This window comes from Cibotium barometz, chromosome 28 (assembly GCF_041138505.1).
Source record: "Cibotium barometz isolate CiBa-2024 chromosome 28, ASM4113850v1, whole genome shotgun sequence".
Lineage (NCBI taxonomy): Eukaryota > Viridiplantae > Streptophyta > Polypodiopsida > Cyatheales > Cibotiaceae > Cibotium > Cibotium barometz.
Window position 1 is genome coordinate 9,448,870 of NC_141073.1, and position 14,335 is coordinate 9,463,204.

At 43.8% G+C, this 14,335-nt stretch overlaps 1 protein-coding gene across 1 annotated transcript in view; it reads right to left on the bottom strand.

Moving 5' to 3' along the window:
* Positions 1-8,441: 8,441 nt before the first annotated feature.
* The window catches only part of LOC147622474 (Sec23/Sec24 protein transport family protein), a 32,274-nt gene continuing 26,380 nt past the window's right edge, over positions 8,442-14,335 (bottom strand). Inside the window, exons 4-5 of the mRNA XM_086822055.1 lie at positions 9,113-9,184; positions 8,442-8,957 (exon numbers count right to left, since the gene is read on the bottom strand). Of these exons, the coding sequence (XP_086678181.1) occupies positions 8,820-8,957; positions 9,113-9,184 (210 nt within the window). The 3' untranslated portion in view covers positions 8,442-8,819. The remainder of the gene's footprint in view (positions 8,958-9,112; positions 9,185-14,335) is intronic.

Sequence of the window (14,335 nt, forward strand, 5' to 3'; positions counted from 1 at the left end):
GGGCTTTATCTAGAATATCAAGCACCCAAGGTTTATGACTTTCCATAAAATTTAAGCTCGTTTTGGAAGCAAACACCCAATATTGGTTAGAATAAACTACCACTTTTTGCCCTGATAAATTTTATACCCACATTTGACACAAGGTCGATTGGGCATCAAGGGTCCACCCCTGAGTGCTCTTTCTCAGTGCATAACCCAAGAGACTCGTGCTTCAGATCAACATTCACTCTTCTTCTTCTCACAGAAACCTCAGCTAATTGCTTTGGATTAGCACACCTTTCTGGTGAGGGAGGTAATGATTGCTGGAAAGTGCACGTGTGTACAACAAGCCATGCCTGACAATAGAACGATCAAGTTAACTGTTGGGCACCCGCACCAGCATCAAGATCAAGATTTGAGTGTAATCATTCCAGAAACCTTGAGTTTACTTCTAAACCATTGTGTTCAGCCCTAAACTTGCCAGATACATTAGGATACTCCGCTAAGCTCTCCGGTTTAGTAATCCTTTCCAACAAACATAGTCATGGTTTATAAAACTATGTTGAACCCAATGATAGTAAATAACCATGCTTGTCTGGAGTGTACTTCTCACTTTAACCATGTAGTAACCCCATCTCATACTGGTAATGCTCCAGTCATTTCCTAGTGCCTTACAAACTGGTAGGCTCTACAAGGAAATGAACTTTGCAAAACTAAATAGCCCAAGCAAAATAAGAATTTACTTTCTTATTCATGAGTCATTCCATACTTCCATAATTTATATGGTGGAAGTAAACATGCACTAAAAAATAAACATGAGTGTTGATATAGGTGAGTCCTCACTCTAAAATGTTGTAGGGCATCCCCCCACATATAACAACCATCCAACAATACTAGTCTCACTGGTCACAAATGGTTCTATAACACTCTCAAACTAGAAACCACTCTATCAGCATTAGTATATGATCATGGCTATACTACCCAGAGCTTCTTCGAACTCATTGGAATTCTTCCTAACAAAAGGCTATCAAGTGAGTCTCAATCTTGTCTCAAACACTTGATCACTAATGGAACAAGCATATAACAAACCAAAAGGTCAACCTTTATGTATGAGCCTTGGTGTGTCCCATACCACCAAGACCACAATGACCTTCGTGAACACTTTGTGTCCCATACCATCATCAAGTGAGCATAAAGCTCACTATGACACAGAAGTAGACTCTTTTCCTCTCCTTGAGAAACAGCTATAAAATCTCAAGCATATGGATGACTATGCACCCAAGCCTATGGGCATTTCCAACTAGACAAACTATGCAACATCGCATATGATGCACAGTTTGTTCCAAAGTTCAACATGGCTATAATTTTAAGAACCAGATCAAGTTCCACAACACCAAATATTCAATCTAGAGTATTTGTGAGAACAATCTGATACGGTCTCAATGGCCCACTACATAAACTAGTAATCAAGCCAATCTATGAAGATTTTAATGACTAGCCACACAAGGTGGCTTTAGAACAAGACGTCTCCAAGGCACTTCCATCCTATCAGACAAATGGAGCAATGACATACTCCAAAGGTACATAGAGTGGCTTTGTACTCTATTACAAGTCACGTTGTGAACATAACATCATTAACACCCAGATCCCTCTATGTTCTTCGATAAACTCCAAACTCAAAGATCACTATGGACCTCACTCTAAGATTACTATGAATCTTAGGATCAATTGATCTCTATGGACCGTATTCTAAGATTATCCAAACCTTAGAACACAAAAGAGGATCTTTAAGAAATGAAACTAATTGCTTTCCTCTCTTGTATAACCAGAGCAATCCAATGAAACAAAATCAGACTAATACATCTTATTGCCAAGAGGGTCTCAAGCTCTAGTCACCACCAACTATAGAGGATGTGATTAGTGTGGTTACACACATCTCCCACTATTATGTGGCCTCCCGTCCATATTAGCCCAGCCATCCGGCCATCAGGTCACTTGATCACCTAGCTCTACGACTAGCTAGCGCTCCGACCGAGGAATCCTCACCCCTAGACCCTGGATGCACTTGTCATCCACACTCCAACGTTTGGGCCCCGTTTTCGATGATCGAGCTCTCACATGCCATTACAGGCTAAGTGACATTGGGCGACTATGTGAATGGATATGGGGAGTTGTTTACACATGTGACTGTGCTTCCTTGAGGAGTAGACTCAAGGAGGAAAATAAATCATGTTGAGAAGTAATGTGCTTGTTGTTGCTAGCACCACTATCAACATATCAAACGTGTTGTTCTATCACTGATATACATACAACGACCCTATGCATAGTTCATTGACTCCTTTTCAATACTTGGTGTTGATGCATCAACCACAACTATGCCTGGCTCTTTCTTCTTCTCTTTCTCTAGCCTTTTTTTGCATTCATTGATATAATGGGCCTGGTTGCTAACATGATTTTCATTTTAGTTTCTTCTTAGTCTTATCACCCCTTTTCTTGGCATCCTTGCCAAAAGATTGGGCTAATTCTGCCTTTGTCTTATATAACCACCCTGAGAACAGGCTTTGCCTTTACCATTTTAACTTTTAGCGAATGTATTATCTCCCACACGCATACTAGATCGTTTTTTCCAAGATTTCTCTTCTTTCAAGAGCACTGCAACCAACTCATCACATGTAAGGGCATTGGGGTTACCCTTCATCATGAGCAATGTGTGGATACAAAACTATGGTAAAATCTAGTAAAGCTGTGAGAAAAATAGACACCCATAAACTATCCGGATAGGTGTCATCTATACATGTAAGATGCTTTCTTGAGACCTTTATTCATATGCTCGAACTCTAATTTCTTACACAATAAGGCCAGCCTCATTACGCACTTGGTAAAGTGTAGTCATTACGCACCTATAGAGCACAACAATAAGTGCATCACAAGCCTGCTTGGTAGTTTTACATGAGCAAATATGAGGAATAATGCTTCTCTTTACAAAAAGTGCCATGAAGGAAACTTGTAAAGTGTGAAAAATGACAGAGTGTGAAAATGTTACTTAGCAAGGAATGAAAAATGACAGTGTGTAGAGTGTGAAAATGTTACTTAGCAAGGAATGAAAAAATTGTGATGATGTTGACAATGTTGTTGAAGCTGTTGATGATGAGCTCAAAGATGGCAATGTCAAAGATGGCAATGGCCCTATCTGCACACCAAATGCTGCTACAGTTTAGAAAACCAAAAATCAAACAAAGATAGTTTAAACTGACACTCCCCCACTTACATTATGTCGACGATCTTGAAAATACAACCAAAATGCTTCGAAACATGTAAAAACGTTATTAACATAGTTTAAAGCACACTATAAGTATACCTTCTCCACTGAAGAGGATAGCTTAATCTGAGAAAAAACAAAAGAGAAGCTCAAGGAGAAGATGACAAGGGGGTGAGAGCCAAGAGAACTTACTGCTCTCTGATACCAATTGTTAGAGTCCAAACAAAGATAGCAACACATGCACAGATCAAGCAAGGGGAGAGAGAGAGAGAGAGAGAGAGAGAGAGAGAGAGAGAGAGAGAGAGAGAGAGAGAGAAGCACAACATTCAAAGTAGATTAATGAGAATGAGTGAAGTACAAGTGAAGTGACATAATAAGGTTACTTGCACACACTTTTATAAGAGTGCATACATACGCTTGAGAAAAAAACCTCCTAAAGAGGGGAAAAGTACCTCGGCCCATTATTAGCCATCCATATATCACTACCATATAAATGGATACAATTGGCTCCTCCAAGAACCGCATCGATACAATAGTACTCAGCGACCCTGCTCGCACAGAAATAGAAAACAAAGAACAAGAGAGCTATGAGTCTTATGACCAACAAGACCCATGTGAGTAACAACAATTTGATCCCTATGGGCATCCTAAATAGGCTTCACCCATAGACTACACCTCTCTGTATGAAGCCATGGTGCAACAAAGAGCAAGAAACCTCAACAATATGGTACATGGACCACCAATGTAATGCTTTTGATGCAGACCTACACCATATTATGGAATGTGCCCATAAAGGCCTTGCACTCACTTCGAATCTCATGCTAAAGCCCAACGTAATTCCCTATGGAGGCACATACTATTTACGTGCAGATTTGACCATGCTTACAAAGATTATTTCAATAGAGTGACAATTGCCCCTATTGGCAAAATCATATGCTAACCCTTTGATGAGCCTTAACTTGTTAAGAATATAAGGGGGACTTATCCAGTTAAAGGAGTTGGTAATGTTGTTCTTACCATTACAAATGGTGAGACAACTACTCTCTCAAAAGTCTTGTTTGTGCTAGGGGATTTAAAAGAACTTGATGTTAGTCTCTGTAATTGCTAGGCAAGCCTAGTGGTGGTTAGATTTGTTGATGATAGGTGTACAGTTCATGAATGCAGTGATAGAGACATCACTATGGTATCTGGTGGTACTCTAAACCATGGGCTTTAAAGGTTGGACAAATATGAGAGATTGGCACATAATGCTTATCCAGCTGCCACACGTGCTATGAGTGATGCGTTGCTATAGCGTGCTTATTTTGATCACTTAAATTTTGGCAATTTGTTGCATCTTAAAAATAAAGAGATGGTGTTAGAGTTACCAAAGCTTGAGGCCCCTCTCAAACATGTATGTGAGGGGTGCATTTTGGACAAGATACAACAGGATGTCCAGAAATTACAGCTTATACATAGTGATGTATGTGATCCTATGAGAACACCATCAATCAGGGGATATCTCTGCATTATGACTTTTATTGATGACTAGTCTAGGCACACCTCGGTGTGTCTGCTAAAAGAAGTTAGAGGTTTTTATATGCTTCAAACACTTTGTTTCTACAGTTGAAGATGTGTCTACATGTAAAGTTGGCACTCTTCATAAAAATTGAGGGGGGGAGTATACGTCAAAGGAGTTTCATTTATATATGGCTAAAAGATGTACCAAACATCAATGGACAATGCCTTACACACCTCAACAAAATAGTGTGATTGAGATAAAGAACAAATCTCTCATGGAGATGACAGGTTACATGGTTAAATGCCAGGATTTGTCTCATCTTTTTTCATACAGATCGAGAGGGGGAGTATAGGAGTTTCATATATATATGGCTAAAAGATGTACCAAACATCAATGCACAATGCCTTACACACCTCAACAAAATAGTGTGATTGAGAGAAAGAACAAATCTCTCATGGAGATGACATGTTACATGGTTAAATGCTAGGATTTGTCTCATATTTTTGGTTGGAGGTAGTTGTGTGTGTCACTTATGTGCTAAACACATGCCTCACCAAGGCTTTACAGACAATTATCCCTTATAAAGCTTGGAATAGTTGAAGCCCTCTGTTGCTCATTTGCACATTTTTGGTTGCCGTACTTATGCTCTTATGCTTGAGTGTGCAATAATGTTATAAGCTGGATGCTAAGGTGGTAAAATGTATTTTTGTGGAATGCAGCTCAGAAAGCAAAAGGTATAGTCTACCATCTAGCCATAAAGCAGATTTTGGTGAGTAGAGATGTCTTTATTGAGAATTTGGTGCTCAGTCCATGCCTTTATGTAAAAAACAGCAAAATGTATGCTCATAGGACATCTTCGATACACTCCTACCTTTATATAATGCCGAGCAGTGCAATTGAATGCTCAATAAGGTGCTACAAATCATGCCATACTGGCTAAAAATTAGCTCGAATTTCAACCCACAGATTAGCCTATAGATGAGGTAATTGTGGATAATACAATGGATGAGAAAAGGGCAGGCATAGAGGCATCCAAGAGTTTGCTAAAATGGTTGTGCAAACATTACAGGACGATAAATTACCACCCCTTTACTTAATATAGGACATGTGTAGGTTCATTTGACATTAAATATATGGTAAGGTTGCTTTGTATGTTCCAACATCGTTCGAGTAGGTAAGATAGCAAAGTTCCTTACAGTAGGTCGAGCGGGTGAATATATGTTAACCAACAAATTGGTTAACAAAAGGTTTTCTCAAAGATCAGTAATGAGGTGTCACCCTGAGAAATCATACTTAAAATTTTGAATTGAAGGTTAACAATAAAGATAAGTGCTTTTAAAAAAGAATGGCATGTACTTCATATCTATTGAAGAAGAAAAGATGTCATATAAAAAAGTACTTATCCAAAAAGAATGCCATGTACTCCATATCTATGATGAAGAAAAGGTGATGTTGTCTCAAGTGATGTTCAAGTCCATAAGTTTAGGGGGCAAAAAAGCATGTAGAAACTACATAAGAAAATCTCAAAGGAAAGGAGGGAAAGGCAAGAGGACTCCTCTTAAGAGAATAAGAAATTTGAGAAGAAGAGCCAATGAGGAGATAGCCCAAGTGCTGAAGGTGTTTGCCTATAGGACCAAGAGGTCCTGGGTTCAAAAACCCCACAAGGTGCTTCCTCGGTGGTAACTATGGGAGGATCTTGGGCCTAAGGCTGGTAGGAAGACATTCGATTGAAAGATTGAGAGAGAGGAGAAAGAGGGAAAGGTTAAGACACCAAAATGTGGAGAACCCCTAGATTATAGAAACAACTGAGAATCCGCCCCCTTGCTTCCCTTGGAGAACTCCATGGAAGCCACTCCTCCTCCCTCGACCAAAGCCTCTCTCAATAAGGTTGCCTTCGAGGATAGAGTCCTGCAACAAAGCCCCATCACGACATTGCATACTTTGCTGCGTGGCACCATGAACTCAATCCCGCCTTCAAGATAACATTTGCACGTTTTGGGAGGCAAACTACACCAATTTTAGGCTGCAGCAACAAGATTGTGTAGATTAGTTTTCTTGGAGGGCACTATGGTGTAAGAGGGGTGATACTCTATGAGGAGGTTTAACATTAGGGCTATCATAACTATCACTGCAACACCATGGAACCATTCAATGTCCAGAAACCATAGATGGGAGACCCTTGCACAGCTGACGCGCACAATGGAGCAAGGCTATCAAGGGGACTATCTTGTTTCATTTTGGGCAATTGGTTTGCTGCCAATGCACAGAGCCACATTAGTCTCAGCGTCACTGCCTTTGGGATTGCAGACAGTCCCATGAAGAATTTGTCGCCTTAGCAATGGTGTGGTCCACTTGATTACATGGGGCAGCATTGCCAAGGCAATGAAGATGAGCTTAGCGATATGCTCATATATCACATTATTGCATCACAGATATGACTACCACCCAGGTTCTTGCAACACCATGGAGCCATTCAATGTCCAAAAACCACATATGTGAAATAACCACTGCCTGGCACAACTGACATGAACAATGCAGTGAGGCCTATTGTGGGGGCTATCAATCTTGCTATTTGCAGCATGTTGACAAATATTGATCACACCCTCCACGGCCCATGGGAGCACCTTCAAGGTGATTCTCAAGTCATATAGGAACACCAAGCAAACCATCTCCACTTTTGCACACCACCCATGGGATGGTGGCATCATTTAGCACTACATGCCCCAGTGACATCCTCTCCCCATGTGTAGTCTCCCTCTCAGAGGGGCCAACCATCGGACAAAAGCTACCCACCACCCACCTCCTCTCCTCTAGAGGGCCGTACTCTTCTATTATACAATTGTACACAACAAAGAGCACTCCTTACAGAGGGGTTCGGCGTGCTCTTACCAGCTTTGCAATCTTGGAATGGGTTGCTTAACTATACCGTCCTATAGCCTCCAGTGGTATCTAAAATTTAGTACTCACAACAACAAAACTATACTGTGTTCTTTATGTTAAACCATGCAACTAAAATTTAATACTACACAACAAAGAGCACACCTTACAGAATGATTCAACGTGCTCTTATCAACATACTGGACCAATGTTTATGCAGTAGAAGGGTCATAAAATTTAGTCCACAAACATGTAAACTACTTAACTCTAATGATCATTCGTACGTGCATTCTCTGCTGATCATTCATATGTGCATGCTATCTATCGTAAAGGCAAGCTTGTTGAAGACAAGTTCGAAGCGAGGCACAGACGGTAGTATTTCTTTGTAACCTTTTGAATCAGCTTCTTAAGGCAAGCATGCTAAAGACAGTTCAAAGTAAGCCTTAGAAATATGGTATTTCTTCACTGTCTTTTAAATAAGCATTCATCAATGCATCATGAGCCTCTCTCAAACAGTTCGTCGATCATTAAAAACCAAAACATGATCCCAATAATCAAAATTTGAATTGAATTTTTTTCAGAAAGTTCAGCACACTTCCAATCTTCAACCACAACTTGCTTGGTTCATTGTTTTGACAAGCCTAGTTTTATTGCTACTAATTGCCAACACGACAACTTAACTGCTAAATGTATTTTTACTAGAGAAAGTTCCAAATAATTGCTAAATGTGTTTCAACTTCAGAAAGTTCATGTGCAAACACGACACCCAAGTGCAAAGTTGAAAGGTTGTCAAGCAAACAAGCAGGCCAAAAAGGATCCGCAAAGTCCCCAATAAGAAGTATTAAATTCCAACTTTTTAAATCAAAGTTCACAGAATCTCCTAAAGAACTCAAAGGCCATTGGGGATGAGTCCTTGTGTGGGCACCTCTGAAGAAATCCGATAATTGCTATGTGTAACTTGCCAATTTTAACAGAAGACGACAAGAAAAAAGGAATACATCTAAGTCAGTTAATGACAAATGTGTCCTCTGTTTTTTTCAACTCTGACCAAGGATGAGTAAGCAGATGAGGCAACGCTAATTTGAACTCGCATTCTAAAGGCTTACTCATTGAACTGCAATGGCCCACTCCAGAGCGGACATATGTTGCAGCTTGATCCCACAATACTGGGAATGATAATGGACTGCTGCAAAGCTCCAGTCTTCAGTGAGGCTCAGCAGGGACAAGTTTTAAGCTCCGCATCCATTCACAGAAGCTCAAATCATCAACATAATAGAACTTGCTCTTCAAGTTAGCCCTCTGCTCTGGCTTCAGAGTACGTAGTTGAGGAAACCTCGCTTCCTACAAAACACAGAAAAAGGTTGGTAACAGAAACCAACTAGAAGATTCTCTTCTTTGTGTTTCAATGGCCCACTAACATAATTCAAAGCAAATGAAATCCCCTTTATACTTCCACTGATGGCTGGACAGCAGATGATATGTTCTAATGGAGATACCTGTTCATAAGGAGGATCTTTATGTGCAGGTATGAGCCTTGCCTGAAGATATCTTGCCTGTGAAGTTCCTTCCTGGAGATCAGTTGACACATTACAAGGTCAGTATAATACAGATTACTTGTTTCAAGAAATTAATTATAAACAAAAACAAAACAAAAAAGCAGATTCTTTTTTGAGGAAAAAAACACCACCGCCAAGAATCCTTGGAATTCGTTTTGGCAACACAGAAACCACATGTAAACCTACAGGGAAGAGGACGAGCTCTGAAGAACTTCCAAGCTGAGCACATTGCTGCACCTTCAGTACTTGCAGTGCAACTGCTCTACCTGACTACACCTACTGTACTTGACCTGTACCTGCTGTGTACTGGCTGCACCTGACCTGTACCTACAGTGCACTTGCTCTGTGCGTCCTACTGTGCTTGCATGGTCGGCATCAGTTGTGTGAGTTGAGTGAGCCAGGCTCTTGTACGAAAGCGGTTGATCGTGCGTGGTCTCAGAACGACAGTTACATGTTCACTCAGCTCCAAGTGTATGAGGCTGGTGGTCAGGTCACTTTGCCTCGTTCTGTCAGAATATGCAGCGGAGATGATGACCAAATCTGGGAACACGAGCAAAAACGCAGGCAGAAAAACAGCACAAGAGAGAGAGAGAGATGTAGGCGTGTAACTCTGCTCTATATACACAAGAAGATCCCGAGATATGATACAAATAAGGCATGGGGGCTGAGGACCTATATAGACCTCCCTGGAAGGGCAGTCGGCCAGCACTAAAAGTGTCCACGACTGAAGAAAGAGGTCCACGACTGCATAAATGCAGTCGGCCAGCTATCTGATGCCCACAACTGGTAAAAGGCAGTCGGCCAGCAGCCCTGAAGCCCACGACTGATCAAGATCCAGTCGGCCAGCACTGGGGTGCTCCGGGCATCATCTGGCAGCCCTCCCAAGCCTCAGAAAAAATGGGAAAAATAGGGGAAAAATGCGGAGAGTGGGGAAAAATGGGAAAACACCTCATAAGGGCGGGCACACCCACAACAAAGGCCCTGGCGTATAAAACTAGACAGGAGATGACTTCTAACACCCCCTCTCAGCTCCTGGCTGTGAAACCAACCACTGGGAGCTGGGGTGCCGCCTGAGCAAATCCTGAGAGTGACTTCGTGAAGAGGTCCACCGTACTGTCCTCCGTCGAACAGAATTCCAGCAAGATGTCATCAGCAACGATCTGTTCACGAACAAAGTGCCTCTGGATGACCATGGGTTCCTCCAGTGGAAGCCCAAACCTGCAATGTAACCTCCTCCTGCTCCGTAAAACTGCTCCTGGGCCATAAGTAGATCTCCTCGTGTCCGGATCTCCTCCCCAAACCGAGTCACTCCAACCGCGGAGTCGGACTCCATCCAACAATCCCCCTCCTGTGTCCAAGAGTCCATGATCCTTCGCATGCCGCAGAAACCACAGGAAACGCAATCTTGCCTCCCAAAGAGACATCTGCAACCAAGAGCTCAACTGCCTCATCAGGAAGCTCCCGTCCAATCCGGTGTCCATCAACCAGATCCATGAACCATACAGCTTCTGAATCACAGAGACATCACACTGCTCACAAGGATCAACACCTGTTACCGTGCACAAACAAGTCCTGGAAACCTTCTGAAGACCATGCAAGGCCTTCTGAAACCTGTCAACCACCCCCTCTGAATCCGGAACCACAAAGCCTGGAGAAACCACCTCCTTCTGCAAGTAAACACCTGCCACCTGCCTGGCTTTCCGAAAGGTCCCCGTGGAAAGAACATCCTCAACTACTGGAAGTTCTATGTCCCGAACACGACGAGACATCAGAGCATAAGTGACTTGTTCAGCTTCCTCTGACTCACGAACACAAGAACTACCAACCTCAGTACTGGAAGGTTCCTGCCAACTGCTGCCATCTACTGGCAAGCTATCCACCATCTGGTCTCGGAAAGCCCGCTCCTGCAGCGTATCCACACCTGAGTAGCTATTACCACACTGCCACTCATCACAATCTTGAGGACCTGGGAGAGAGAGTGCTGAAAGCCTGTAAACTCCATTCTCCACTCCACCTTCCCAAACCACTTGGCCTGTTGCTTTGTCCCGGAGAGCAACAAAATGCTCACCAAACTCCCCCCGTACGCCAGTCTTGCAAACCTGATGCACTGACAATAGATGAAAACCAAGTGCCGGAACATACAACACCTGGGAGGAATGCTTCCCCCCTCTGCCATCGGGAACTATCTCCATCCTGCCCTCACTGTGAACTGGGATAGTGGACGTATCCCCAGTAAGAATATGACCAGAAAGCCTGCAGAGATCCTGTAAACCGGAACGGGAAGGAGTCATGTGCCTGGAAGCACCACTATCGAGAATCCACTCCCGAGTATCCGTTGCGGAGAGTCCTCCAATCGCCTCCCTGCCTGAAGAAAATGAAACATCGGTGTCCATCACCTCCAAGTGCACAAAAGCCGGAGTCTTCATGATTGCTGAGGAGTCTTCATCGGTCTTTCGCTTGGGACACTGCCTCCAGTAGTGGCCTTTCTCGCCACAATCATTACAGGTCCTCTCTGCCTTTAGCTTCTCGCGGTCAGCGTCGGACATCTTCTCAGAAGACTTCTCCGATGAGGCCTTCCCTTTGCCCGAGTTACGGCCTTTCAACCGTTGGCCAGTAAAGGCCTCCGAACCTCCACCCTGAGGAGGGTTCGTAAATCGTTCCTCCTGGTCCAGGACCATGGGCACAAGCTCCTCCCACGTGATGGTGCTGAGCCTGCCACTGGTAATCAACGATGAGTAAAATGCTGAGTACGAAGAGGGCAAATGTGACAGCAACGTTATGGCCATGTCCTCTGACGATATCTCCTTCCCAGCTTGGAGAACTTCCTGCTGAAGAGCCTGCAGCTTGTTAATATGCTCCCGCATCGTCGACGACTTTGCAGGGCTCATAACCCGCATCTGTACTTCCAAGGAAATCCTCTTCATGGGCGATACCCTGTTGTAAAGTGAGGCCAAATGCTGCCATATACCTCTGGCCAGCGTCATGTGCTTGACATGATTGATTACCTGTGGTGTGCAGTTGAGAAAGATAAACGAATGGACCCTGGCGTTGACGTGATCCCACATCTGCGTCTGGGCCTCTCGGTCCTTTCGGGTTGACGGTAACTCCCCTTCCTCTACTTCCGGCCGTGGAACACCAACAACGACGAAATCGGCGAGGTCGTAGGACTCCAGAACGGATTCCATCATCACCTTCCATATGCCGTAGTTGCTCCCGTCCAACTGACGGTCCACCGGGAACGTGGGGAGTGTCGGGATCTTCACATGTCTCTCGGCCATCTCATACAGATTTGCCATCGCGGGGATGTACTCTGAAAAGGGTGGGTGGGTGGGAACAAAGAAGAACTGATACCTGCAAGTGGCTGTCCAGCAAATCAGCCCGCCTTCCTCTTGCTTCTCCTCTTCCCGAACCGTCCAAAACAGTCCACCAATCAGCCACAAAACAGCCCCCCTCTTGCTCACACAAATCCGAAGACCTATCTAGAGCCTAGGGCTCTGATACCATGTCAGAATATGCAACGGAGATGATGACCAAATCTGGGAACACGAGCAAAAACGCAGGCAGAAAAACAGCACAAGAGAGAGAGAGAGATGTAGGCGTGTAACTCTGCTCTATATACACAAGAAGATCCCGAGATATGATACAAATAAGGCATGGGGGCTGAGGACCTATATATACCTCCCTGGAAGGGCAGTCGGCCAGCACTAAAAGTGTCCACGACTGAAGAAAGAGGTCCACGACTGCATAAATGCAGTCGGCCAGCTATCTGATGCCCACGACTGGTAAAAGGCAGTCGGCCAGCAGCCCTGAAGCCCACGACTGATCAAGATCCAGTCGGCCAGCACTGGGGTGCTCCGGGCATCATCTGGCAGCCCTCCCAAGCCTCAGAAAAAATGGGAAAAATAGGGGAAAAATGCGGAGAGTGGGGAAAAATGGGAAAACACCTCATAAGGGCGGGCACACCCACAACAAAGGCCCTGGTGTATAAAACTAGACAGGAGATGACTTCTAACACGTTCGACAAGTCCGGTAGCATCGACAGTATACTCTGACACACTTTTGTTTGGGTAACGTGTCTTCATACTTGCATTGCATTGGATTATTTGGTTTGGCCCTTGGAACTTTGTACAGATTAAATACTCTCATAACATACTTCAGTATTGAGGGAGGGTTCAGCCCATTCGCAGCCCCAATGGTGGTGTACTTGCAGTGCCTGTCTCTTTTGCAGATCATCTTGTGCAGTGATGTATCATTCAGTTGTTTTGTGCAATGTGGCTTTTACATTGAAGTGTTGACGCGCCTATTGTTCACGAGACAGTGTCCAGGTACGTTCACACCTAGCTGGTGTAGCTACAGTGGTATCAAAGCACAGTTGTTTTCCTCTTTTCAGTGGGGAAATGGTCGTTTGGGCATGAACAGGCGTCAAATACTATGGACAGCCATGCACAAAGTGGTCAAGGGGCTAGTAACAAGCAAGCGGTACTCATGCTTCTGAAGCTTTGTGCAATAAGCATTTGCATGTAGTTTATATACAGGAGCCAATACATGTGGGGCAGCCTTCTTGAGGTAAAGAGAAGATGCAAGAGGATGACCCAAATGCATTGAGAGTAGAGATTGAGCATGTCAAAAGGCAGTTGTATGCCAGGGAAGAAGAGCTCAAGATGCTCTATGATAACCCGCACATTCACAAGCTTATGGAGGCCACAAAGGCCGAGTCTAAGGTGGCACACACTATGGATTCTATGGCAAATGAATTGGGTATGAATTCCCAAAAGGTAGCCCTCATAGCTAATACTATGCCCCACAAGATCAAGTCTTATGTGCACAAAGACGAGGCTTCCGTGACTTCCAAGCAAGCCCCCACCCCGCTTGGGTCGGGAAAAGAAGGGGATGTACATGGCAAAGAGAGTGGCAAACATGATATAAATGTTAGGGTTAGGGTTCCACACAGACAAAGACACACAAAGAAACAGCAGCAGCAAGCACACAGAGAAGATGGTGATTGATGATCACACCCAAAAAGGATTGCTTGGAATTGTGTGGAGCTAGAGAGTATGATGATTTTGCTACTCCCGTATATATATGCATTGATAGTGCTAGTTGGCCTATGCTACCTCTGTTGGCCTCTGCGGGACCTCACATCATCACTGTCGCATCATCGTT